General features: G+C 37.1%; 2 protein-coding genes and 1 long non-coding RNA gene across 6 annotated transcripts; 1 reads left to right on the plus strand and 2 right to left on the minus strand.

Moving 5' to 3' along the window:
• Positions 1 to 574: 574 nt before the first annotated feature.
• Positions 575 to 24,411, plus strand: LOC139959442 (SCO-spondin-like). Of its 4 annotated transcripts, none has more exons than XM_071957082.1 (19): positions 575 to 718; positions 5,219 to 5,372; positions 5,933 to 6,154; positions 6,627 to 6,718; positions 7,449 to 7,570; positions 8,569 to 8,699; positions 9,431 to 9,778; positions 10,830 to 11,003; positions 11,693 to 11,881; positions 12,138 to 12,308; positions 12,979 to 13,152; positions 13,890 to 14,063; positions 14,487 to 14,657; positions 15,315 to 15,435; positions 16,488 to 16,726; positions 17,027 to 17,094; positions 18,811 to 18,947; positions 19,455 to 19,582; positions 20,815 to 24,411. In XM_071957082.1, the coding sequence occupies exons 2-19, from the start codon at positions 5,252 to 5,254 to the stop codon at positions 20,913 to 20,915; spliced, it is 2,883 nt and encodes a 960-aa protein (XP_071813183.1). In that variant the 5' UTR covers positions 575 to 718; positions 5,219 to 5,251; the 3' UTR covers positions 20,916 to 24,411. The 4 variants fall into 4 exon arrangements, 3 of the variants coding, with proteins under 3 accessions (XP_071813183.1, XP_071813189.1, XP_071813193.1); XM_071957088.1 differs by having other exon boundaries at positions 594 to 714; positions 5,218 to 5,372; XM_071957092.1 differs by lacking the exon at positions 575 to 718 and having other exon boundaries at positions 5,204 to 5,372.
• LOC139964760 (uncharacterized) lies at positions 4,704 to 5,234 on the minus strand. The gene is given in 2 exon segments (XM_071966715.1): positions 4,704 to 5,098; positions 5,189 to 5,234. Coding segments are annotated over 2 exon segments (441 nt in total).
• On the minus strand, positions 23,024 to 27,931 carry LOC139959479 (uncharacterized). Its single transcript, XR_011790136.1, has 3 exons — positions 27,777 to 27,931; positions 25,407 to 25,460; positions 23,024 to 24,768 (listed from the first exon to the last, which is right to left on the minus strand). It is a non-coding gene; the product is annotated as an uncharacterized lncRNA (long non-coding RNA).
• Positions 27,932 to 27,955: the final 24 nt, after the last annotated feature.

A 27,955-nucleotide genomic window follows, 5' to 3' on the forward strand; every position in this document is an offset into this window, starting at 1 on the left:
CGTGTAGCGTGCAAAGTGGCCTTGTGAAAAGTGGTATGTGATGAGCGATTCTGTTTAGTAGTTGAACTTGTAATGAAGCTTATTTCATACGGACCCCAGCCAATGGGAGCAAGGTATGCAAAGCGCTGGGGGAAAAATCGCGGCCGGTTTCAGAATAAAAAAAAGTTGAAGATATTACGACATCTTTAGTACAAAATTTAGAAAATTAGAAATATTATCTTCTGGTTGTAATTCAATATAGTATAAGGGATGTTTGAACGTTACATATATCGTCGAGTCCGTTGCCTGTAAAGGGACTATATACTGTCTATCTGGCAATCCCGTACTCCATAGTACGGTGGTTCTAAAGGTACAGGCGTAATGTACACAAAATTTGAATATTTTTAATGACTTGTCGACTTTCGGGAATTTATATATCCTGACAAATTTGTCAACACGTCAAAAAAAAATACTGTATCTATCGACAACTTACGCTAACCTGACATCTTGACGAAATTATCATATCGAATTATCGGGATGATGTGTTATACTAATAAAACGTAAAGTAAATCTTCAGTCTATCCTTTCAGAACCACCGTACCATATGTCATGTACTGCACGAACCATGAGCTCGCGAAAGATCTTTGGCATGGTCCGGTTTCACACGATATGCATGGGTGACGTCAAACTAACGTATAGCCCTATCTGTGAACTAGAAATGGCCTGGTAATCATCATCGGTAAGGTGGTTTATACAGTAAAGTTAATAGTTGATAATACCAAAGTTATATCCAAAGTTTTATTAGCTTTGATTATTCATAGATGTACTATGAATGTGTCGATATGTGCTACACATTTATTTCATTAAAGTACACCGGACGTGGCCAAGCGTCCGTCATACTCGACTCGTAGCTAGGCTAGGCCTAGTGGTAGTACTATTGTTAGGCCTTTCGAACAAAGATAAAACTTTGGTAAGGCCTAGCCAAACGTGAAAACTCCATGTGTTCAGCAAAATTATCTTATATGATTATGAATCTCATAAGATATAGCATACGCTACGTGTGAGGTATTGTAGTTAAGGCCTAGGCCTACTACTACATAATGACGTCCATGTACTTAAAGCCTTTCACCTAAGTAAACAAACTAGAAGGAATTATTAAGCCTAGCTACTGAGCTAGTAGTAGCGTGGACACTTCGGACACCTAAGCCTTAAAACACCCCAAAACTATATCTTCTGTTCTGGTATAAATCACCTGAAAATATACTTGATATGGTGGGAGAAGTGTGTTATATTACGAAACACGGCCAAACTTTCTTTCCTGCAAACTGTTTTCACGTTGTATTCCAAGAAGATTCTTCATGATTGTGGAACTTGTATTTCTTTGCTAGAGTATTGCGAAGTTCGGACACACGGCCCACAGTGTGGCGCTGGTGATAAAATTGGTGGCGCAGTTGCTCATTCAGTAATTATAACAGACTTCATAGATCTCTGTCATTTTATTGACAAATATGGAAGTATTTACTTGCACACAGGTCATTTTGGAGAGAAAGTATCTGTAGCTTCGTAGTATATATGAAATTGGCTGTTGCTATAGGTTGTCCTGGTGAAATCGTGTATTTCTTAGGGATGTCTGAACTTCGCAGTGTTCCGAACTTTGCAATACATGACTATACTACTACTAGTAGTAGTAGTAGGCCTAAGGCTAAGGTAGCACTGATTGCAATGGACAGGTGCATGTGCTTCCACTCCAGTTCCAGTCTCAAACTGCACTTGGGCCTAGGCATATACAGTGCGGTACTTACTTCGTACTAAGTAAAGGCTTCAGATATTACTAGCAACGATACAGCAGGCAACCTTTACTTTTTGCAGTCAAGCAGAGTAACATATATATGAATGATGCGTTTGAATCCATTTCAGGTATATGCTGATCAAATTGTGTTTTTTAAAGCCTTTAACATGTACAGTACTCTCCCCCCAGTTTTGCACATTTTTTGGCATTAGGAAATCCTACTCCCTAAAAATAACCAAAATTACCTTAATATAATACAATTACCCTCTGGGACCCGACTTGTCAGAGCTAAGACTATGAGGCTCACATAGCATAGCAAACAGCATCCAAAGTCAATGGGTGTACACTTCAGGTCTACACTACAGTTAGCTTATCGACGAATGTGTCAATTTAGGGGTATGAAAGAACTTGACACGTCAGATATTTTTAATATGTGAGGAACTACACATGAAAATGAATACAATTGAGTGATTTGGATTTTACGTTGATAGTAGTGTTCAACCGACAATTGGTTAGATAATCGGCATCGTGCCGATTATCAGACAATTGGTAAATAATTGGCATCGGCAAATTACCGATTATTATTTGGAACCGATTATTACGTTCAACCTAAATGATTGTATTTTTCTGCGCTTTTGATTCACCACAACCACAACCGGAGAAAAACGTAGATCATTCGCTTCAACGCTATTCAAGCCGGGGAAGGTGCGCTCATCTACCTTGTAACGGTATCACAAGTCCCTCACGCGAGTTTGTACTAATGCTGTTCGATACACTTTCCAGTTTTGGCAGTTGACATCATACAGTTTACCTGGGATAAGCTTAGGAGGACGACATAATTATTTTTTTTCACCTCGCCTCTTGCAAAATCAACAAAATCTCATGTTATCATGTTCAACGATTGATAAGAAAGATTAATTGTCTCGACTAAATATAAAAACCAAATCAATATACTTTTGAACCACTTTGGCCGTTTCACCATAGGTGAAAACTGGAAAGTGAAAACAATAACATCATGTTCATTGTGAGTTCTACGAACATTAAGCTAGTCTGGCCAGAGAATGGTTGAGCTTCATATGTTTGGCGACAGTACTCAGTAGCTCTACAGTATTACAGTATTTTGTGATTAGGCAAACTTTCTTATGCATATTTTTGTGAAAAACCCGAAGCAACTTTTTTTTTCTCCTGACCGCATATACTAAATAAGCAAGTCTGTAATTTGACCTAGTTTCGAAAGAGGTGTAACAGAAGTGTTGAACATCACCATCGATCCCAGAAAATACACACACAGCTTGCTACCGTCGGTAATTAGACACTAGTGTACAGTTAGTACATACAGCTACGGTCAATACCCACAGCACAGTGTATAATCGATACAGCGATGGACATCTCAGGTCCAGCTAAAGATAACAAGGTATCACATTTCATTACTGTCTGCATTTTGTAGCGACACAAACAAAACGTCACTTGTAAGCAACAGAAAGTTAACTTTTTCAGATGGCCGCACGGTTTGGGGTAGCGTTGTGCAGGATCCCGGTAGTCAAGTATTGACTAGTCCCGAACACAGTGCAATGTGTAACTACTACCGGTATTGGGAAAACAACCGGTTATTACATTCGTTTCGGTATCATTCCCGGGAATCCCGGACATATTAAAAATATCTACATGTTACTATTTGAAATAAAGAAAAAAAGGGTTCTTAGTTTGAATAATATCTGATCAATTTACGTAATGGCCTAGACCTATATATTAACGAATCAACTTTTCACGTAGTAATTTGGACCTAGGCTACACCAAATATCGAACGTTACTTTGGCTCAGCATTTTACGGGACCTCAAAGTTATTTTGAAATTTCGTTATTTATTCTTCCTTCAAACGATGATTGTGAAGGTTCCCATGTACAAAATCTTACCCTTATGCATTTCACCTCATTTTGTTATAATAATTCTAACGATTTAATAAATTTTGAGCCAAAACCGCAGGGAGTATATCCAGTATCCAGCCGATTAACGATATAAATAAATTCTGTACTATTCTTATGTATGTAGTTTCTAGTCCTGTATTTACGTAGTCCCTATGTTACATCTTATTGTCTTAAGTTCCAAACACGTGGTGACATGTTGATAGTTAAAAACTTTTCATTGTGAACTTTTGAACTTGAAGGGGTTGCCCTATTCCAATATCATGGAATAGTGGGTAACTCCCAATTTCTGTTTGTGTATGGATTACAAGTTTAATCCATGTGAGAACATGTAAATCAAATATCGTACGTCGAGTATGAATGAAGGATGGTGTAGGTTGCTTTTTTCCAAGGTTTGTGCTTTTCTTTTTGGAAGTGTATGTTAAAAAACAAAGGCCCTAATATTGCGTGTTAGTTATATTTTTTCTTTTTTTGATAACCGTGCGTGTAAGAGTATGTACAAAGCCTATAGGCTATGCTTATTGAATGTATGACATCTCGTAACTACTGTAAGTGCTTTGAACCATAGCATGAAAGTTGAGGAAAATCCCGGTGGTAGTTACGATACCGGGATTCATGTTGCAACACTACCGGTTGTATGAAATCCGACTACCGCACAACGCTAGTTTGGGGCGAGTCTTCAATGCCTTTAAGGCGGCCTGAGTTCCACAAAAATGATGAAATAATCGGTAATCAGCATCGGCCGGATTGTCATTGGAACTAATTGGTAACTGTTAAAATCGATTATCATATTATCGGTCGAACACTAGTTGATATAGACATCGTTTATCTAATCAAATCCTTAAGTGCGTCAATTATGAGCCCACCATGTTACTAATAAGGCTTTGGCGATTAGGCTATTGGTGATGAGGCTACTGGTGATTAGGCTACTGGTGATTAGGCTACTGGTGATTAGGCTACTGGTGATTAGGCTACTGGTGATTAGGCTATTGGTGATGAGGCCCTACTGGTGATTAGGCTATTGGTGATGAGGCTACTGGTGATTAGGCTATTGGTGATGAGGCTACTGGTGATTAGGCTATTGGTGATGAGGCTATTGGTGATTAGGCTATTGGTGATGAGGCTATTGGTGATTAGGCTATTGGTGATGAGGCTATTGGTGATTAGGCTATTGGTGATGAGGCTATTGGTGATGAGGCTACTGGTGATTAGGCTATTGGTGATGAGGCTACTGGTGATGAGGCTATTGGTGATTAGGCTATTGGTGATGAGGCTACTGGTGATTAGGCTATTGGTGATGAGGCTACTGGTGATGAGGCTATTGGTGATGAGGCTACTGGTGATTAGGCTATTGGTGATGAGGCTACTGGTGATTAGGCTACTGGTGATGAGGCTACTGGTGATGAGGCTATTGGTGATGAGGCTACTGGTGATTAGGCTACTGGTGATGAGGCTATTGGTGATTAGCTGGCTGTGGAACAGGTGCTTTATTACTTGCATGCAATTTTTTCCTCAACATTCCTTTCAGAGAGTTTAACATTCATTGGAGATCAAATTCACAATGATAAGGAGAAAGAGACAATATATGGGATGGAAATACTTCATACAGCCAGGTTTTGTAGTACCATGTGCAGTAATAGTGATTGCTTTTCTGTGTAACTCTGACCTTGGATATGGAAATAGTAAGTTGATTTTTTATCCTTATAGATAGGACTCTTGACTGTATTGTTAGGTAGGCCCAAGTCTGAAATTTCCATTTGATATCTCCATTACCTATTGTCTAATTTCCACTTTCATTGAATGACAAAACAAAATATATATCTCTATGCAACAACAGTTTCAACAGTGTTACTATAAAACCATTGCATTCATGGGCTTTGAATTTGTTATCTTTTCATTCATCAACTAACCTAGAATAAGGCAGATGTAGACCTAAGTTCATTTAACATCATACTTATAGCCAGCAGATAATGAAAAACAATCGCTGGCATTTTTCTGATAGTGCAAGATTAATGTTGGTTTTGAATTAATACAAGGGGAAAATGCAAACTGTGGGAATTGGGGTTAAGCCAGGAGATATTTATGCACCAGTTAACTTACTTTTGCAACTTGCTAAACTTTTGGAATTCTAGGCCTGCATTTTGTTATGGTTCATAGTCTGTTAGGACAGCTTAGGAGAATTCTTTGGCTAATGCATTTGTTTGAGGTAATGTGTGGTTATTATCTTAACAAAATCATACAGGTGATATGTGTAAGAAAAGATTTACCAATACTTTATTGGCCGAGTACGTCATGTTAGATGAGTCCAATGAAGACCTAACTGAGCGAACGGTACACTTTGGATGTGGCTTTGGTACTCACTTTGATGATGAGGATCCCACTCAACCTGGATTTAACTTTCCACACAAAGCGATTCATTGCAGTCTAGGCGTTTGGAATGACTCCACTCCTTCTTGTATCATACGTAAGTTATGCAAACTATTGTTAATTACCTTTTCTATTAATTAATATATCTAGCTTTATACAGAATGTGATGCATAAGAATGAACTCTCTGTGTTGATAAATATCCTCTCCAAATATGAAAAGGGAGGCGCAAATCCAGAATTAATAATTAATCCTCGGGTGGGTGCTAATACTAAATTTAAATCAGGTGGACCAGTTGCTCTTGTGATAGGGTGGTGCCCTTGGTAGGCTTCTTTGATGTCTTCTAGGCTTGTAGAGTGTGCTAATAATTATGGAATAAATCTCATGTATTATGTCACAGATGAGTGTTATTGTTTGAGCGGCACAACAGCTCATCTTCGGCAAAAACAAGGACACCAATGTCAAAAAGGCATCAGTTTGTGGCGCCCTCCAGAGAATCAGTTCAAAACAGAAAGGAAGGGAATAAAAATGATTGAATATTGATTTGTTTTTTTTTTCCCTTTCTGCATAGCCTATAACATGTATCTTTATACATTAGAGACCATGAATTACAGGAATGTAGTTGTGTGGCAAGGAGACCAACTGCAAATAGATTTCTTTACGGTAAGCATGTAAATTCTCTGTCAAGGTCAGCTTTTCTTGTCTTGTGATCGATTGACCGCATATCGGATTGATAAAATTAGGATGCATGCATGAAGTTTAACATACAAATTGAGGCCACTATGGCACCATCCATAAGGCTCAATCAACAACTCCTTCAACTTGGTGGAGGTCATTAAAAAATAGAGGCTTTACCTAACCCCACAAGGAACAAGTGAAAATTTGTTTTACAAAAAAAAAGAGGATTTATATGCTGGTCACCGGCTGCAGGCTTCCTTTGTTATACACCAACTACCTGGGCAACTTAATCAACTAGGGAAATAATATGGTAGGGTAGGGTACAGTGTTTGTTAACTGTAACTGATGAAGTAGCTTGCTTTCACATCTATTTCTTCCTGTATTCAATTTGTTTCAATATCAAGTAGTGTCACATACATGATATTGATGAATCGGAAAAAAATTATAAGTTAAATATTAAATGAGTCACCTATATAATGGATCCCCTTTAGGATCATAGGTACAATAAATGCATACTTTGCTCAAACAATGGCAGAAGAATTTATTTTCCACTATACTGTTAATGATGTATTAATTATATCCTACAACTTTTAGATCCAGTTTTTAATAGTGTCTTTAAGAGAATGGTAAAAAAAAGTCATCTTGCCCTGTATCATATGTAGCCTCTATTTTAGTTACAATCTTCTTTGTACAAAAGTTTTCTTCTTTTTTGTAGAAAGGGAAGTCCTTGATACTAAGAGGGCCCTATGTTTACAAGGAAAGTGGTGAAAAACTTGAGAATTCTACACTCACCAAATATATTGTGAAACCACGAGGTGTCTATTCCTTTAGAGCTGAGTGAGTAAATCTTGATTTGGTTTTATCATTTTTGGAACATTGGTATGAATGATATATTTAAATTGTTATTAGTTTACTGCAAAAAGAAAAATGTGTTTTGCCTCTAGGATACAAAGTTCTGTATAACTATATGAATACTTCATTTAATGCATGATTTGACTGGTAAATACCACATTCTAAAGGATCTCAATTAAGGTTTAAAAACATTTTGACTAACCTTGTAAGGGATATTTATGTTATCAGAGACCTGGCTGATGGCTGTGACTAAGTTTATCCCCGGGAGGTATTGTGTCATTAAGATTTACAGCCAAAATGCAACATTTTGAGCCAAAGTCTTTACAATATATAGCACTTTGACTAATATAAGTACAGATAGGATCACCTGGACACTGAGCAATTCTATAGCATTCTCAATCTACCCATACGCCTGTCTCGATAATGCTGGCACATTGCCACTACATAGCAAACTCACTATACTAGATCTGACTAGTTTCCTGGATTAAAAGTTTTTAATACACAAAAGCTTGTTCACTTGTGCAAAAGTCGAGCCAGCTTGCTATCACCAATAGTAAAATCACTGTCTTATGTACTCTAATGTGACAACTGAAAGGGCCAGTAGTTATTCACACAGAGACATTTAGTCTTTTCTTATGATCCTCAATGGCTGGGATAATTAAGAAGATCAAAGCCTCTAGGAATATACTTTTGATAACTTCTAGCTCCCTTTTAGCTCATGCTAAAATGTGTATGATCTTAAAGCTTTTCATTAATAGCTTTGGAAAATCTCTTTTGCTTGGCATTTATAGCTTCTGTGAAAACCTTAATAGCAATGTAATTTGCTGTGGAGGTGTAATGATGGAAGGAATTTTAGAGGCAGTACGTTGCACAGCAAGATCCATCACTCTTAATGTACTTTAATGCTTAAAGTTGGTCCCTTTATAACTAAATGTCATCTTTGTTGCTGCTGTCAATGAAAAAATAATTATTTATTTTTTAAGATGGAGAGGCTATCCTACAGTTGAGGACACTGGCTACTATTACTACCTCGACACTGAGAAATATTGGGATGATAGTGAAAAGAAGTGGATGCCCAGAAAAAGATATGAGTACTTTTACGTTCAAGTCTATGGTAACTAAATAATTAATTAATTAAATAATTGTTCAGTAAATTAATTTAAGACATATTGAGAGAAGATATGTTGATATCATCTACAAAAAAAAAGTGAGTTCTAGCAATATTACTACAATTACTGTATTCTGGTTTTCAAGATGTTCACCGTGAAAATATATCTTAACCGCAGGAATGCTCCTTGCAGGCTATATTGAGGATTAGGGGCCTCCTCGTTGCAGAAATGTTAGAAATTCTAATTAACTCAACCGAAACATTTTCTTTTAAATTCACTATCTGCAACAGAGTATACCCTTGCATGACATTCGCCACACCATTTGTTCGTGGAAAACTTGTAATATAATGAAAATATGTCATTTGAGGCTGTAAATCTATTATGCTTTCCCATGGAGCTTTGTGTTGTATCTGATGAACTGACGTACTAGTATGTGTATTAAACTAAGTAGTTCAGTCAAGTTTAATTGATGAACCTGGAGTCGTTTAAAGGGTCATTCTCCAAATTTTAAAAGTGTTATAGTAATACTACCTAAACTGATAGCAGTGTTTTGTTATAGTCTACAACAAATCAAATTTAATTCTGTTCCTTTTAAGTCATACTTTAGTTAAGTTTAGTATCTATAAGTAAGTTCGATATTAATTGTGTATGGTATCATCATTTGATCATGAAACCTTCTTCAGTATGTCAGGTGGGCCATGATTTCATACTGCCAGTATTAATTTATCCTTTTCAGGACCAATCGACGGTCAGTGGAGTGAGTGGACTGCATGGAGCAGCTGTGACAGCACGTGTGGTGAGAGCAGCCGTTTCCGATCACATTCCTGTGACAATCCAGCACCTGAAAATGGAGGGGATTATTGCCCAGGCCCTTGGAATGAAACAGAAATATGCAACGTTGACCCTTGTCCTGTGGATGGCAACTGGGCCCCATGGTCAGCATGGTGGACTTGCACAAAATCTTGTGGAGGAGGCAGTCAAACTCACACCCGTACCTGCACCAACCCTGCACCCGTCTGGGGAGGGCTCGATTGTGGTGGAGAGAGTGAAGAAACCACAGGGTGCAATACCAACCCATGTCCTAGTAAGTGCCTAGTGTTCATACTTACGTTGTAGAGTTTTTGTGTAGAGTTTAGGTAGAGTTTCGTGTATAGAGCCTTTTGATCACTTACATGTAAGTATGCCTAGAGCATTCTGCATGAGGAGGGGCATTGATCAGATTAGTAACTCTTGTCTGGGAAGGGACACTACTTGCATCAGCCTTTTAGACTGATCATGCCCGTTTCTTGAGTATGGGACAGTGCTTAGATTAGTAGCAGCCCTTCCTAGTGTATTTTGCAGAGGCTGCAGAACAGGGTTCAATCTGGGGTGCGGGCACAAACTTCAAAGAGCAGGGACACATGTGACTTTAATTGGAAGGTGCCAAACTACAAAATCACCTCAAAATTGCAGAAAAAATGGATCCTCTAGGCATTCGGTTTGTCAACAAAACGTCACTTTAAAGTTTTTTTTTTTTTTTAATTTACCTAACAAAAGGGCATATTTGACATAACAAAAGGACACATTTTCAGTAGAAAGGGTACTTTTCATGAACAAATGGAAATACTTGTAATTTATGCTTGGGGCACTTTTGATGATTTCACAAAACTGGGGTAAGGGGGGGGGGAGAGTGGGAACGTGTACCCTGTGTTCCTTTGGCTCCATCAGCCCTGACCAACAAGTTCTCAACCCTTCATATCTTTTTCCACATCTGAATACCTATTTCTCCTCTAGGCATTCGGTTTGTCAACAAAACGTCACTTTAAAGTTTTTTTTTTTTTTTAATTTACCTAACAAAAGGGCATATTTGACATAACAAAAGGACACATTTTCAGTAGAAAGGGTACTTTTCATGAACAAATGGAAATACTTGTAATTTATGCTTGGGGCACTTTTGATGATTTCACAAAACTGGGGTAAGGGGGGGGGAGAGTGGGAACGTGTACCCTGTGTTCCTTTGGCTCCATCAGCCCTGACCAACAAGTTCTCAACCCTTCATATCTTTTTCCACATCTGAATACCTATTTCTGTACTACATTCTCAGTATGAGACACCTTACCAATAACTATCTCTAATCTCTCTCTCTTTCTCTCCAGTTGATGGGGGCTGGGGTTCATGGGATGACTGGAGTGCCTGTACCGTGCAGTGTGGAGGAGGGGGAACACGTCAGAGGATTCGTTACTGTGACGACCCATCTCCTGAGTACGGCGGCGACTACTGTGTTGGTGATAGCTACGAGACAGAGTCTTGTGGGGAACAAAGCTGCAAAGGTTTGTTATGATTTGTTGCTCGCCTTTAGCTCTTTGTTCCTCTGTCAACATCTTGCTATTGTAATATTAACAATTCGTAATTACCCTCTAACTTGATGTATTGTAATCCGCTGGGGGTATACAATATACACGTGATACTCATGTGGAAGCTAGCCTAAATCATTTTCAAATTCACACAATGATCATCTCTTCAACCTGTTTACGGTTCTTTTAGAACTGTCATGATTGCATGGCTACCATGTCTATCATTCCCAGATATATTACCATTAAAATTACACCTAATAATATAATTCACATTTAATTCCCAGTTCTTCACCATCTGAACTAGAATGTTTGCAAGAAACTGTTGAAATGTTTCATTTCTTCCACACCACATGGATCCACTTCTGACGGTGTCTAGGGCCCAGAGGAGGGGTCTAATTATTACCCAACTGCATATAAAAAAAATCACCTGACTGAACGTTTTCCACCGTCTAAACATTTTTATCCCTACTGACGATAGTGGAGGGGAGGGAGGGGGAATCACCCTCTATGCTTCCCCTATGCACACATCACTGCTTGTATCTGTAACCTTGATAATGGAAGTCATACAGGCTTTCCTTGGAGACATGTTTTTTTTTTTTTTACTGTTTGCACATTACTTAGGAGATTTTACCTACTCGTCTTTGTTTTAACTCTCATAATATAAGTCGATGGCAACTGGGCCCAGTGGAGCTCTTGGAATGAATGCTCAGTCACATGTGGCTTTGGTGTCACCAGCCGAAATCGGACTTGTTCTGATCCATCTCCGACAAGCGGAGGAAGGGACTGTCCTGGTCATCTCATTGTCAATAATTATTACCAAGCAGAAGATTGCATGGAGCTTCTAGAATGCCCCGGTAATATATGATTAATAAAAGAATTACTGAAGCGTATTTATGATGAATTTAATTTCATGTTGGAAGCCGCCATCAATGTTTTCCGGACATGTGTGGGGTAATTGATGTCTATTTATTTTACACAGAAAAGTTGTCAAGTTGTCTTTGCTCTCATCATATCTTATCAAATTAAAAAACTGCTCCTTTGTATTGTACAATTAATGGTTAATTCTTGTGTTACTTTTGTCCTTGTTGCCCAAATTTGTTTAAATTTTAGTGGATGGAGGGTGGACTGAATGGCCACCGTGGACTAATTGTTCGGAGCTCTGCGGGGGAGGCTTTCAGTTTCGTAACAGGTCTTGCTCTAACCCTCCTCCCAGCTCTGACGGTGCTGATTGCCATGGTAACACAACTGAAACCAGAGAATGTAATGTGCAACCTTGTGGTGGTATGTGCTATAATTATAATCATTAACTCATTCTTTATATTCAAATTAAAACATCGATACCAACTTTTAATTAAGTAGCCTTGTATACTACTACTGAAATTTCAAGTCGGTTAATAGGGAGCTAGCCCTTTCTCATTTGCATCTGAACGAGGAGTTTTTTTAGAAAAGTGGAGACAGAGCTAGTAGCTGATCGAGATAACAACCGGCAAGTTTTCTGTTTCCTGTAAAAAAATATTTAGTTTAGAATATCTGCACACTGTAGCCATTTAGAAGGATTTTGATTTTTAGCCTAAAATTGACAGCAAGTTTAGTTTAACCATATATCTATAAATAAAACAAAACTATTAAGTAAACTTTAAAAGCACCTTTATAAAAACAAATGTGTATCGTATAGATGGACTAGTCCACCCACACACCTCAGTCTCAATATGTAATATAACACAGTGTAAGTCAGCATGTTTTCGTCCTCATAGTCTTGCAAATGTAAAACAGTATACCTTCCTCATACAGTTCTCATTTTCTTAATGTACAATCCTATGTAACATATTGGCTAGAATATATGGCAACTTACTCATAGCAGGAAAACTAACTGATTCTTGCTATGAAAGTACTTATTGTTTCTTCTTTCCTTCTCCTCCCCCACTCCCCCCCCTCCCCCTGGACATATCAGTCAACGGTCTTTGGGGTCAGTGGGCATCGTGGTCCACCCCTTGCTCTGTGACCTGTGGTGAAGGAGTTTTACACCGATCCAGAAAGTGTGATGACCCTCCTCCCACTTTCGGCGGGGAGGACTGCATCGGCATCAGGGAGCAAGCGAAGATTTGTAAAGACAGACCTTGTCTCAGTAAGTCAGAATTAATTCAAAGGAGAAGAAACTTCATTGTACTGTGATACTAATTACAAACAGAATATTTGAACATTGGTGCAGCACTTTTGAGTCTAGTACTTAATTCATATGCAAAATCATCATGTCAATTTCTATAAACACTGTAATTAAATCATGTAAAATACCTTGATTCAAAAAAACAAATGCATATGATTAACAAGCAAAATGTATCAAAAGTTATTTTTAAAATCCATATTTTGCCGCTTAAACTTGTATTTAATTGGTTTAAATAGGACATCCTGAAATTGTCTTCTAAAATTTATATGCAAATTATAGATGGTGAGAGGTAGTATTTGGGAGACTTAGGGTTACAGGGAACATAAATGTTCTGTACATCTGTGCATTAAGTGAACCAAGTCAAGATTGCAGAAAGGGCTAGTTGATAGAGCAAATAAACACGATATTTTGGAAGTGGTGATAGTATGTTTTTCTGTGGTAAAGTGAAATGCATAGTATGCATTACCTTAGTGTGCCCACTGGTTCTTTCAAATAGACAATTAGTATATCCTATATTCTGGCACAAAACTTCCTTTCGATAGACAGGAGGGAGAGAATGCATGGGAGGAAGTGGGGTGTAAATTGTGGAGAAAGGGGAGGAGGACCCTTTGTTATGGTTATCACCTAGCTATACCTACTAACTAAGAATAGGGATCATCTCGACGAGATTAACACTGGTGAGGTCTGGTCGTTCACAGATGGAGGTTGGACAGAATGGTCTCCATGGTCAATCTGTTCTGCTAGCTGTTTAGGAGGTGTCCAGGCAAGGTCCAGATCATGTACCAACCCAAGACCTGGACCTAATGGTCTAGATTGCCCAGCTAAGGATCCCATTTCTCAGTGGAGACGGTGCAACCAGCAACCCTGTCCTGGTTAGTTTATGTTACACATTTGGCTCACTAGCGAATCTTGCGCAGACGTGTTTAATATTTGATGGACTATATTTCTATGACACAGGTACTGTGAATTTGTTGTCCTATATTAATATCTTGATATTCCCATGTGGTGGTTGTAGTATTGGCCGGAATTAACCTTAGTGGGGATAATAGTCTAGTATAAATTAAGAATTGTATCATTCTGCAAGGACAATCTTCTTGTATCCTTCAATGCAAGCTTTAAACAATAACACATGCATGGCCAGTAGTTGTTTTCAACAGCTGAGCAGTTGTTGGACTTGGAATTTGACATAGCAATATGAAATCATTGTAGAATTGACTCGTTAGAAAGAACTAAAGAAATATGAATTAACCAAACATGAGGACATAATGGATTATATATGTTTACGTGTTTGACAGTTCATGGCCGATGGGGGCAGTGGACTAATTGGACATCTTGCAGTGCGAGTTGCGACGGAGGTTTCCGCTGGCGAAATAGAAATTGCTCAAATCCGGCTCCGTTATGGGGTGGCGACGAATGCCGTGGGAAAGAACTTCAACGAAAGAGATGTAGCAGTCACCTATGTCCTGGTAAGTAGCTGTTAGTATAAATGTCATGGACTTACCATTGAAGGAAGGTAGGTTACTTGTTATAAAAGAATGAACCAGCATTCTCTGACATTATACCATTGGTTTGTAGAGTTGTATTCGTCATGGCAGGTAAAGGGAGTGCCTCGCTCGATGTTGCATCTACCTAACACTGTACAGTGCTTTATGATTTTAATATTCATCTTTGTTGGAAATATCTGATTATGACATTAATAACTGAGCTGACGTGCATATTAATTATGTAACGATCAAACTAATTGTTGCACCTACCGCTTGCTGTACTGCCTTTACAGATTACCTGTTACCTTGTCAGGATCGCGATCATTTTACTTTCAATTCATCCCGCAGACTTCTGAGAATATCATGTCTCAAACGTGTAGCAGGAAAAAGTCCTAGTTCCTATTTTCTGTCATTTCTGTATGTGGTTTATCTCACTTTAGAAAGAGTGCTTACTTACCCTTTCAGATTCTAAAAATTGCATTGGTGCACTTTTCAAAACTGAGAAAAACTTGTCATTTTCCGCAGCCAATTCAATGAAATTACAGGACAACTGCCAACTTGCCCTTTTCGATCCTTAATTCAAGTCTTGGCGCACACTGTCTGGAGTCATTGAGGTGTTTTCCTATTTTAATCTTGCAGTTTTTGCGCTGACAGAAGGAATTGAATTCATTCCGTTTGATACTCACATCAATGCCAGCTGGAGTCAGCCATTGGATTATGTTTGGCCGATTCTCTACTACAATGTACACATCAGATTACAGTAAGGAATAGTTTTGTCTCTTGAAGCATAATCACTTCTTTATTTTCTTTGAGTCAAATTTATTCATCACCATTGGATGGTCATGAAAGTTTCGGCTGGGTGGCAATATTTTTTAAAGGTCTCTGTCAAAATGGACAAAGAAGATGATGACAAAATGATTGATTGATTAATTCAGTGTGTGATTAAAGCGGAATATGTTTGATTGCTGTGTTAATGAAGCTTAAACATTTTGTGAAAGTGTTAGGTAAATATTATGCAATAACAGACTGAAGGACATCATTATTGCAATTAAGCTCAATTTGTATGCTCTTCCTGTGTAAAATAGTTTATCCAGTGATAAAATTTATATTCTCTGTAATGCTTTAATGTAATGTTGAGTAATGTTGGTAGATTAGCAACATTCCATATATGCAGTATATTACATTTGTAATATATCAAAACAATCGGAGTAAATAAAATCTCAAGTATTAAACCTTTTTAAGATGAATAAACATTTTCCATCATGGCCTAACCAGTCCATAAACTGTGTTTACTAATGGAATAATGTATACTTTATCTGGCAACAACAATTAACTTTCAAACAACCATATATAGAGGAAGGGAAAAAATACCTTTTTAGATGTGGTGGAAAATTAGCAGTTTCTACAGTACTACCAAAAGAACAATCGATTTGAAAATGGATTGTTGAAATTTCAGTCATGCCTGTGGGGCTAAGCACTTCACCTACTGCGATGCCTAACTCCCCACCCCCTCCTTCCCCCCCCCCCAATCTCATTTTTCCCAGTTAGAATGCAAGTCACATTTATTCAGTGTTTAGCTGTGATAATTATGTGTACTTTAGAGGAAGCGCACCACCTATGAGGAAGAAACTTTGGCAAAGTTTAGAATATTTTTTAGAATTTCAGCATACTACATATTTTAGGGGGAATATACAGATCACTTTCAAAAGAGCAAACCTAAACAATCTATCTTTCTGCTGTAGTTTTTTGATTCGTAATTGTTTCAAGTTCTTGCCCAGGCGCCTACATCGTTGGATTTCGTTTCGTCTACAGGACTAGCAAACGGAATTCAGACAAGACGATTCTCTACAACAAGGCAGATGGTTACCATTATACTATCTACAACCTCTCAGACTTTAAAACCTACGCCACAAGAGATAATGACACATTCACAATTTCTCTGCCATTCCTGCAACCATTTAGCAGCTATGAGCTCTGTATCTCCACAAAATACAACCATACACAAGAAAGCCTTCATTCAGAGCTTGTGACGGTAACCACACTTAAGTATGGTGAGTATCGGTAACTTACATAGTAAGTACAAACATGTTGAGTATCATTATAGTAACACATGAATGTGGCAGACTAATCATACAGTGTCTTTCAAAGAAAGTCATTTTATCTGAGCTTGCTTAAACAATAGAATTAATCAAGAAGAAAATGAGATGATTTGTCCACTCTTGAATAAATCTTGCTGGACTCTTGGAACTTTGCTGAGTCTGTGCAAGAGGAATGTTTACCTTGGCTTGACATTAATTCAACATAGTCTTTTATTTCTGCCCTGAATGTGTTTTCCATACTATTTCTCCCAGCATATCCAGCCCCTCCAACAGATGTAAGAATAGAGCTTGCTGACTTTGAATTAGAAAGAGAGCATAAGGTATCAAACTCCTCCAGATGAGATGAAGCTTAAAGTTGTTTCCTTGATGTTTGGTTCTGCATCAGTTATTTCTTGGGTCTTTTGAAGAATTAACAAGTGCTGATCTACTAAAAAAAATTAAGTTTGATAATTTCTTGACATTTGAAACTGTTTCATCTACTTCCTGCTATTAATAATTATTTTACAGCTCATATAACCATTTTGCCTCTGTATCGTTCCTATTCTTTGAGTTTATGTTGGATCTTTTTCCTTTTTTTTTTGTTGCCTTTTAATTGTTGCCACCATCTCACAGCAGGGAGTATTCAGAGCCAATCAAATTGCAGTGTCTTGTTTTCTTTACCTAAATGACCCAACTTTTGGCATGTAGAATTGACAGACAGGAAAATGGCTTGCATTAGCACCTTAACAGAAAATGTACCAATCTGATGCTCTGATGTCATGAATAAACAACAAATTTGTAAGGGCTATCTTCTTTTTTCTAAGCCTGCCATCTTAAGGTGTTATAGGCTTTGTTTATGCGTTGTGTATAGTGGATGACCTCAGAAAGTGCAATTCAGTGTTGTAAACACCGATGACTACCTGTTAATACTTTTGCAGGATCCTATTCTTCTGGCTTGAGAGATTTTGGAATAATTCCTGCAAAGTAGTTATGCTTGTTTATTTCATGGCTTGTGTGTTTATTTCTTGGTCTGTGTGTTTATTTCTTGCTTCTTGTTATCCAAGCTGGATAATGTTTTACAGTCATATCACACTTTTCAATTGTTTTTTTAATATAAATTATAAATTCATTGTCTAAGCCTTGTAACAAACACAGCTTGATTTCAAACAGAGAATGAATGAAAAAAGAACAAACTCTGTATTAATATATGTATGACAAAATAATTGCCAACATGCCCCTCAAAATAATTACGAAATAAAGTGAACTTTCTTAGTGAGTTTTGTCAATCATGCAAGTTTATGTCCCTAGTGTCCTTTCTGAAAACTGTTTACACAGAAACTAACCTAGCAATTTATCATCAAGCAAACCTAGTGTAGGAATTATACAAAGGATGGTGGTCATCGTAAAATGCATCAGTAAACAAGATTGTGAATGCCACCACTGACTAATATGGCAGGGGTCTGAATTAATTTTCTACGAGGGCCAGAGAAAAACATTGGTTGGAGTTGAGGGCCAAACAGAACCAACATCTCACTACACCTAGATTGAATAATGTGTACGATAGGCTGGTATAGAGTTCTCATGCCTAAGGCATTCAGAGACCATATACTTAGCAAGATCGTGGCCAATTTTTATTTCGCAGGCCAGAATTGTTCCATGTTTCCTATTGAAAACGCCTGTGGTATGGTAATGTTTGTATAAATTAATATAATAGAATATAACAGGTAACAATGATACATAGGTTGACTGGAATATTACTTACCCTCCATCAACGATATCGTGGGTTGAGGGTTTTTAAATCCTAAAGCAGTTCTAGATCACAAGTAGGCCTTAAACCACCTATTTAGTGTCATCAGCTGAAACAATTATTCATTAAATGTTTTATTTAATGCTAAATAATTAGGTTCTTCAGATGTCAGGAATGTTAAATCTCTCAAGTTAAACAAACAGTGCACAGAGGGTAAACTGCTATTACTTGCAAATTTGTGTTCATCACCTTGTGTTATTTTAATTGCTTGGTTACATGTGACAAATATGTTATTTGATTGATCCATCAGGTATTGATCAGGTGGACACCTAATCCGTCAGAGGACTACGCCGAGCCTACCGGGTATCAGGTGATGATCAGGGATATCAGGACACCGTGGAATCAAGGATGGAGAACACTGGCCAATGTAACAGAAGAAATAACTGGGTGTGTAATTACAATGCTGTGAAATTATCTTTCTTTTTCTTTCATTTTTTTATTGTGAATATTATGAAAATTACGGTAGTAAAGAAATATAGCAACACAAGGCTCTTCCAGTTGAAACAAGCTTCTTTAGAAGAACTAAATTCTTATGTGTTGTACCTAATTTAAGATTATTAAATTTTAAGGTGAATAAACATATTGTGTTTCATTTATTTTTAATTATAGTAGCCTAATAACACAATAAGTAGGACTAAAACCTTTAATGTAACTGTATTGATATATTCCATTCATAATTGTAGCTATTTAAACATCTCTAGAATGTAATGTCAATTTGTTGATTAATCTGATTTATATTGTTTGTATCTGATTGTAATCTGATTTATATTGTTGATTAATCTGATAAGTATCATGGACCATTGAAATAGAAAAGTGGCTAGGAAATAACATTTCGAAGGAGCCACGAAATTACCAGATTTGATCTTACCTGCGAGCAAAACATTTCTCTTTCAGGTATCTTGTGAGAAGCTCAGAGGGGATTAGATTAGCTGAGGAAGTTTATGCCATCCAGGTGAAAGCTATCAGTGATGGACGAGAAAGTAAATCTACCACTTGTCCAGATCTAGTTGACTACCAGCAAGGTAAATACCAATGAGAAAATACTTGGTCAATGTCACCATGACAGATCTGGCACTGTCTTTGGCATCTTGCCAGCTGACCACTCCCTCTCAATACCATAGATTTTGGAATTTGGCGTTAGCTGGTCAGTGGGGAGGAATATAAGCTGTCAAAGCATTGCTACTGCTTAAACTTGCTGGTTTCAGCAGTTATCCTTCCCTTCTTTAACAGTGTCAGTTGCCAGTACTTAGTCAGTTTACAGTTAAACTTCCTTGAAATGTGTATAATATGCAAATGAGATGAGGCAGACCTATAAAGGCATTGAAGACTCTCCCCAAACCGCGTGCAGCCATCTAAAATAGTTAACTTTCTGTTGCTTGCAAGTGACGTTTTGTTCGTATCGTTACAAAATGCAGACAGTAATGAAACGTGATACCTTGTTATCTTTAGCTGGACCTGAGATGTCCATCGCTGTATCGTTTGTACACTGTGCTGTGGGTATTGACCGCAGCTGTATGTACTGACTGTACAACGTCTCATAACCGACGGTAGCAAGCTGTGTGTGAATTTTCTGGGATCAATGGTGGTGTCTAACACTTCTGTTACACCTCATTCGAAACTCGGTCAGATTACCGGCATTAGACATTTTTTTTTGGGCGAGTCTTTACACCCATTTAAAATCCTGCTCAGAGATCCCAAAAGTTTTTTACAATTAAATTAGACAATTAAATATTTCTGAGGCATTTGGTACACATTGTGTGCCAAGTTACTAAGTATTATGTAACCCGGATGTTAACTTCATTATCGAAACTTTCTGCATGGCCAGACATAATGTTACCACAGTCACTTGACTTGCTAGGTTGGTACATGATAAATGAATGTACTTTACATCACTAGCACTTCACCCTTATGTTATGCTAAGTTTATTTCAAAAAACATATTGGTATGATTTGATACATCACACTTTTTAACAATTCACCTGACTTGTCCCCCAAATTTGCTTTTACTCATATCAAATTCTTTAATTTCCCCCCCCCCCCCCATTTTCTGCATTGAAAGTCATTTAGAATATTTTATGCCATTCTGGGGCTATACTTGATGGGCAGTGGCTTGTAGTAAAATGAATTAAGACAACAATGTACCATGTATTGATCATGACAGATAGAGGTCACGCAAAAATTAATTAAAATGTCATGTACATCATTATACCTGTTATGTAAGTTAAAGACCAGCTGATCTGATTATTTCCTTACAGTTGGCGGAAGAACCTTGATGGTTTTTAGCGGAACTAACGGTTTCAACCTAATGCCAGGCTTGAATTTTCTTCTAGTTTTCATCCACTGGCTATCGATATGATGAAATTCCAGCTTCAGCTTATAGCCAAGGTCTAAATCATTCCATTTTACTGAGTTTGTAATCAAATCATATTACCATCATCACATTTTGATCTGTGCTAATGATATCGCATAATCAGAGGAAAAACTACTATCGAATTAGCAATTTGAGCATTTCAAAAGATGAATATTTTATATTGATATGTTTAATCCTCTAAAAACTTAGAGAAAGAACAAGAAATGCCAAACAGGTGATAATGTCAAAACATCATATTAAAAGGAAAGAATACAAGGATGAAATGGTACACAATGTCTCCATTGAATTCCAAACATGTGTCTCTAGAGGATGTCATAGTCTGGTTTTCCTATTGAGTTGTGTGTGGATTCAGAGGAGTTGACTGGCTCTGCACTAGACTAACTAGTCCAGCCACTTTCATTGATGATCGTAGAGTCTTAAATATTTAAAGGGTATTTCTAATAAAAAACTGAGACTAGCTCATGGAAGTTGTTTTTATATATCTGGCTGTGCTGGAATGTCATCCTTTCACTGATTGGATATGTTTGTCCCTTTGACTGATTGGATATCTTTGTTCCTTTCACTGATTGGATATGTTTGTCCCTTTCACTGATTGGATATGTTTGTCCCTTTCACTGATTGGATATGTTTGTCCCTTTCACTGATTGGATATCTTTGTTCCTTTCACTGATTGGATATGTTTGTCCCTTTCACTGATTGGATGTATGTTTGTCCCTTTGACTGATTGGATATGTTTGTCCCTTTCACTGATTGGATATGTTTGTCCCTTTCACTGATTGGATATGTTTGTCCCTTTCACTGATTGGATGTATGTTTGTCCCTTTGACTGATTGGATATGTTTGTCCCTTTCACTAATTGGATGTATGTTTGTCCCTTTGACTGATTGGATATGTTTGTCCCTTTCACTGATTGGCTATGTTTGTCCCTTTCACTGATTGGATATGTTTGTCCCTTTGACTGATTGGATATGTTTGTCCCTTTGACTAATTGGATGTGTTTGTTCCTTTCACTGATTGGATATGTTTGTCCCTTTCACTGATTGGATATGTTTGTCCCTTTGACTGATTGGATATGTTTGTCCCTTTCACTAATTGGATGTGTTTGTTCCTTTCACTGATTGGATATGTTTGTCCCTTTCACTGATTGGATGTTTGTCCCTTTCACTGATTGGATATGTTTGTCACTTTCACTGATTGGATATGTTTGTCCCTTTGACTGATTGGATATGTTTGTCCCTTTCACTAATTGGATGTGTTTGCTCCTTTCACTGATTGGATATGTTTGTCCCTTTCACTGATTGGATATGTTTGTCCCTTTGACTGATTGGATATGTTTGTCCTTTTCACTAATTGGATGTATGTTTGTCCCTTTCACTAATTGGATATGTTTGTCCCTTTCACTGATTGGCTATGTTTGTCCCTTTCACTGATTGGATATGTTTGTCCCTTTCACTGATTGGATATGTTTGTCCATGATAATGGAAACTTTATGAAGAAGCTTTTCAGGTTGATTTTAATCAACTTTCATATGCTATTTAATACATTAGTCAAACTGACTGATTGAGCCAATGGACTAACTTAAGTTAGTCCATTAGCTCAATCAGACAGTTTGTCTTTAAATAACTGCAGTTTAATTTCTAATTTGATCTTTAATTAAATGCTGTTGAAAGAGTACCGTTATGTATAGTGTCTGGGGAAAGAAATGTCCTGAATTAAATCAAAACTGTATATTACATGCCAACCTTATGCATTACAAGTAGAACCTGCGATGAATTAATTTATCAGATCACACCTATGCATGCTAAGTTTTTCAATACCGCCATCATTTCCTTCTGGAAAATTTTTACACTGTAGTTTTGATTTATACTTGTTCAGAATTATTATTAAGAAATTGAAATTATTGAGAAAGAATTTTTATAAGATTTGATATGTGGATGAATGCAATTGTCTTGTTTCTTTGGCTCCAAAGCCTCTTTAGACACTAAAATTTCATACAATGTTTATAAAATTGCCAAACGGTGAAACTGAAAATAAAAAAAATCAATAGAAAATAATCTGTGGGTGTTATCATTCTTGTAAATAAAGGAGAATGCTTTTCTTGAGTTTTGAAGTTCTTTATTTGTTACTTTATTTTTTTCTGCCATATAGCAAACATAGCTAAATGTAAAAAAAAAAGCCAAGAGTTGAGATATAAGGACACCAGATCATTCAGTTACTTCTGTCATTAAAAGATTAAATTTTAATATATATTGTATCGATAGTCGTTAACACTGATAATGATATCACTTAAAAAGAGTCAGGCAGCGTACTTTCATGCATTAAAATCTGAGGACAGTGCTGTGCTGTTGTGTTGTAAGGAGTTGACTCTGTCACTAAATTTGAGTCAGGCCGGATACAGGGGACTGTACCCCCCACCTTACCCTGGGTACAGACTACTGTGTCCCCCCTCCCCTCCTCCACCAATGCCACCACTAGTTACAGGACATGAGTATGTCCGGCCCTTCTAAATCATGGTGCCCTGCCAACTTGGAGGGACTCGTAACACAGCTCTGTTATGCTGTAAGCTTCCCCCACCCTAAGTCATGAAAGCAATCCCAATGAGTGCAGAAAATAGACTGTCATTTATTGCTTTGAAATGTGATAATCATCATTAACAGTACCAGAATAAACCAAGCAACAGGAAGAATTCTTTTATTGGTGGCATGAAACAACAAAGGGTGGAATGTACAAAAAAAAAAAGCTAGGTCAAAATGAAAATACTGAAAACAATAATACTTTGTTGTTGACATACTACACACAGGTAATTAGTAATATTGACTAATTAGCCCTAAGAGGCAACTGCACCTTACAGGTCAACAGAGAAAAAAATCTGGTAATTGAAACACAAAATGGGTGGATTTATATTTTGCTGATCAGAAACTCAAAATCTATGAAATTAATATTAAACCACTTTTGCTAGAGATTGTATCAAGACAAAAACATGGGCTACTCACTTTCATCTCTTACAGTTTGACAGAAACATAAGAGAATGCTCCTTCACAATAAGATATTTGCAAAGCAACACTCAAATTCACTCTATTGGTCACAGTTGAAAAACAAGACCAACAACATGTGAGAGATGTTAACACATCTCCTCATCATTGCCATTGCCTCATCTTACAATATGCTTGGACATCTATTTGTGAATACAAATTTTAGTTCTACTAGAGTCCTGTGCTTATGTAAAAGTTGAAGGAAATATTGGACTGGGAATATTACATTTTTAATGAAGCAGTTGTAATGGAGAATTAAACTTTAACAATACAGAGTATTTTACACATACTCAATAGGGTTACATAACATGTTAAATAATGGAGCTGAAATTTAAAAAGGCACCGTGATTTGTCCACCTTTTACAAAAAAGTGTTACAGAAATGTTTCCACAAACCTGGGTACCAATGACTCTCATTTTGCAAATATATATATGTGAAAGACGAAAAGAGAAATAAAAGGAGAAATGACCAGACACCACATGAAGTCACTACATTTCTTCACCAAAAATGCAGATTTTCTTGAAGAGTGGTTCATAATTCATGTAATTTGAAAATAACTTTAATTATACTAAAAGCATGATGATCTGTAATCGCTGTGCTAGTCATCCTAATCTCCAAAAGGTTCCATATCCAAAGATCTCCGGCTCTTTTATCAGCAAGGCATTGTGCCTCAAATGTTAATCACTGATTGACGATGGAAAGTCTGCTAAAGACAAGACGCCTTGTCACGATGTCTTGTCGTCTTTCTTTTCATATTTCTTTGCCGTTTCCCTGAAGCTTTCTAAAAATATCTTGACATCAGGAATCTGTAGAGATCAAAATGGAAAATAATCGAGGGGAAAAAAAAAAATCAAATTTTGAAAGATCAAAGGAAGAATAGGCTAGAATATGAAGACTAGTGACCTCTGACGATACAAGTCTAGTGATTAACATGCACCCTTCACCTCTCTTGCACTCGATTGGAGGTACTTTATAGTAGACAATTTCTTTGCTAGGGGTGCAAGTCAGAAACTTTTAAGAGGACCAAATTCAGCTTTTGAGGTCGTCTATCAGACAACTACTTGTCTTCATCAAACTTGGATTGGATTGTACAGCACTAACAAAACCCCCACATGGGATAAATTGGTATCACCCTCCATCACTTTGGAGGTATTGAAGTAAAACAAAATCCTACCCAACTGCTATATATTTTTGGATGACCAGAGAGTAATACCTGGTTGTTCGAGTGACAACCAGAAAAGAAAACAAAATGAAGAATTTAAAAACTAGTAACTAAGGAGTACACACCAGTTTCATTTATTACAGTGCACAACAGAATTTCTAGAGAGATTTACCACATAAAGTCAAAAGGTCAACTACTTCTTACAGTATTGCTTGTGCAATCACTCCCATATATGTTACAGACAAACAATGTACATATATACAGTAGGCAAACACTACTTACATCATACTTCTGTGCTACAAAAACACCAAATCCAGTTCCGGTGACAAATCCAACCTGAAAGAGTAATTAAGCAATGTCAATATATTTATGAGCTAGATTAAACAAGAAACAATCTAAAAAGTTTTAATTAATCAGTACTATGGAGTACCTCTGTTTGGATCCTACCTTTTTATTGAACACTGCAGAACAGTCAAGTTCATGATTGCAAGTTTGCAACCATGTTAAAGATGCTATTAACATGAAAAAAATGTACAAACATGTAGTGCACTATAGTGAAAGTATGTATACTACATACTCAAAATGTATAATTGGGACATCATAAGAAAGGAATTCATTTGCAGGTTTGGGTTTGTGTTTGTGCAGAACTCATTGCATTTCCATTTTGAAAGAGTTTTTTCTGTTTATGTGTCAAAAATATCGAATAGACTACCAGAATACATTCCAGAACAGCCTCTATATGAAACATTAAACAATCTCCTGAAAGTCCACCTGTTTCACAATTGGCATATCCATAGGGATGTGGCCTTATAAGCACCTCAAAGCATCTGTATGATTTTGCTCTTAATTGGGTAGTAAGTTAAACTGTTACTATTGTACCCCACAAATTTAATGAAATTTTCATATGCTCAAGTGATCACCTTACATCTAATCTGATTGTTTCTTGCAGACTTGCCCCCCCCCTCTACCCCCCCTTCCAAAAAAATTGGGTTGCCAAATTTATATCGTGTCTCAAGCCAGGTAGCGGAAACAAAACAAATTGATCAGTTTAAATCTTTCTAATAGAATCCAACTGTAAATTTCCTCCCTGTACTGTCATAGTAGTTCCCATGTTTTGATAAACATATGTACGCTGTTGTTTACTGTTAGCCAATATCCAATCAACTGCCATCAAAGCAATCGATGAGCAGTTAAATCATTAATCATCACAAAGAATGTATGGATTTTTGTTGGATGATTTTAAGCCTTTATGGAGAGAAGCATCTCAGAGGAAATCACAAAATAGATTGCCAATGAAAGTTTGGGAACCAGGATCTATAGGATTTTGGTGGACAAATTCAGGTACCTCATCTTTCTCTCAATGGTTGGACATGGTATCACTGTATTAAAACCAAATTGTAGCAACTTTTAATAGTTAAGAGACATGTCTGAGAAGTGCTGGTCAGAATGATTACCAAAGGTGAATAGAACTGTATTCAGTATATGGAAAACAAGGAGAACATATAAATGTAAACATCAAATCTGGCAGACTATGTATGTACTAAGTTCTCAAAATCTTGTTATTTCTGAATTCTCCAGGCCAACTACCACAGTACGCAATGTGGAAATAAATGATTAAAAACAATTAGGAGTAAACATGCTAACAAGGTACCTTGAAGTACGGAGGCACAATTTTTGCATGGATTTCAAATTTGCTGGAAGGAAAGCAGTCTCCCAGGGCCCCCAGGTTGTATGACATGCATTTAAGAATCTGATGGCATTGTGCCTTAGAATCAAAATGTTGAAGGGCTAGCTAATGGCATTCCAATAGGCTAAAGGTGATCCAGGCATTAGCCAACAGGTATTCTGGATGCAAATTCGTATTGAATACACAATCTGTAAATTAATAAAGAAGTAGCCTTGGACTACTTACTTTGGTATGGTGGTATGTATACAGTAACTTCACATATCCCCTAAATTCGCAAACTGCTATACATATGTAGCTGCACTGATAAACACTTTAGTGGCCTTGTTCAGAAGTCAAATTGTAACCATTTTTCAATCGTGACATTAATCTACAAAGCATTAACGGAAATGTCAGCCAAACTTGCCATGTGCAGTGAAACAAGGAAACATCAATTTTGAGAAGCTTTTTGAATTATTTCATGCGCTATGCCGAATTATACAGTTAACTTAAACTCATGAATGCACAAATATTTGGGAAATTTTCCCTTGCTTCGAGCTATTTGACTTCCGACATTTATAAGTATAATTCTCTCTATTTCCAGGGAAGTTGGTCAAAATATTCATGAAATTGCATAGCTGAAGGAAAGAACCATGTCACTGAACGAAATCAGAAAGATCGTCAATACCGCTATCATTTAAAAGAACATTATTGCCCTTACTATCGCGAATTTACCGTATACCATCAGAAAAAACTTTACACCATGTATTATTGAATACATGATGCAACTTGCATTGGTTTACCTACAATGCAACTTGCATTGGTTTAGCTACAATGTACAGACGGCTATTGCGCAAAGTTTACTCGGGGTTACAAGACTGACATTGACAATACATTATCGCCTAGGGAATGTAGGCTACTCGATTTCTTTGTTTTTCAACATGAATACATTATCAAAATATGTCAGAAATATCAAAATAGCTTGTTACCAAAAATCCAACCATGATTATTCAAGTGTGCTGCACGTCTCGTTAAATAACAATCAAAATCCAAGACTTTACTGCGGATCTAAATGTAAAGAGTTCTGTCACGTTCAGAGTCAGGTATTGTGATACGGTAACCTAGAAGGTACATACGAAAGAGGAAACATGAAAAAGTAACCCAGATT

This window comes from Apostichopus japonicus, chromosome 3, assembly GCF_037975245.1.
Source record: "Apostichopus japonicus isolate 1M-3 chromosome 3, ASM3797524v1, whole genome shotgun sequence".
Lineage (NCBI taxonomy): Eukaryota > Metazoa > Echinodermata > Holothuroidea > Aspidochirotida > Stichopodidae > Apostichopus > Apostichopus japonicus.

Bases quoted from the DNA above. Each gene is read 5' to 3' on its own strand.
- LOC139959442 (XM_071957082.1), top strand. From the start codon at position 5,252: ATGATAAGGAGAAAGAGACAATATATGGGATGGAAATACTTCATACAG. The intron at 14,658-15,314 runs GTAAGTAGCTGT...TTAATCTTGCAG, and splicing joins TAGCAGTCACCTATGTCCTG to TTTTTGCGCTGACAGAAGGA. The intron at 15,436-16,487 runs GTAAGGAATAGT...TTTCGTCTACAG, and splicing joins AATGTACACATCAGATTACA to GACTAGCAAACGGAATTCAG.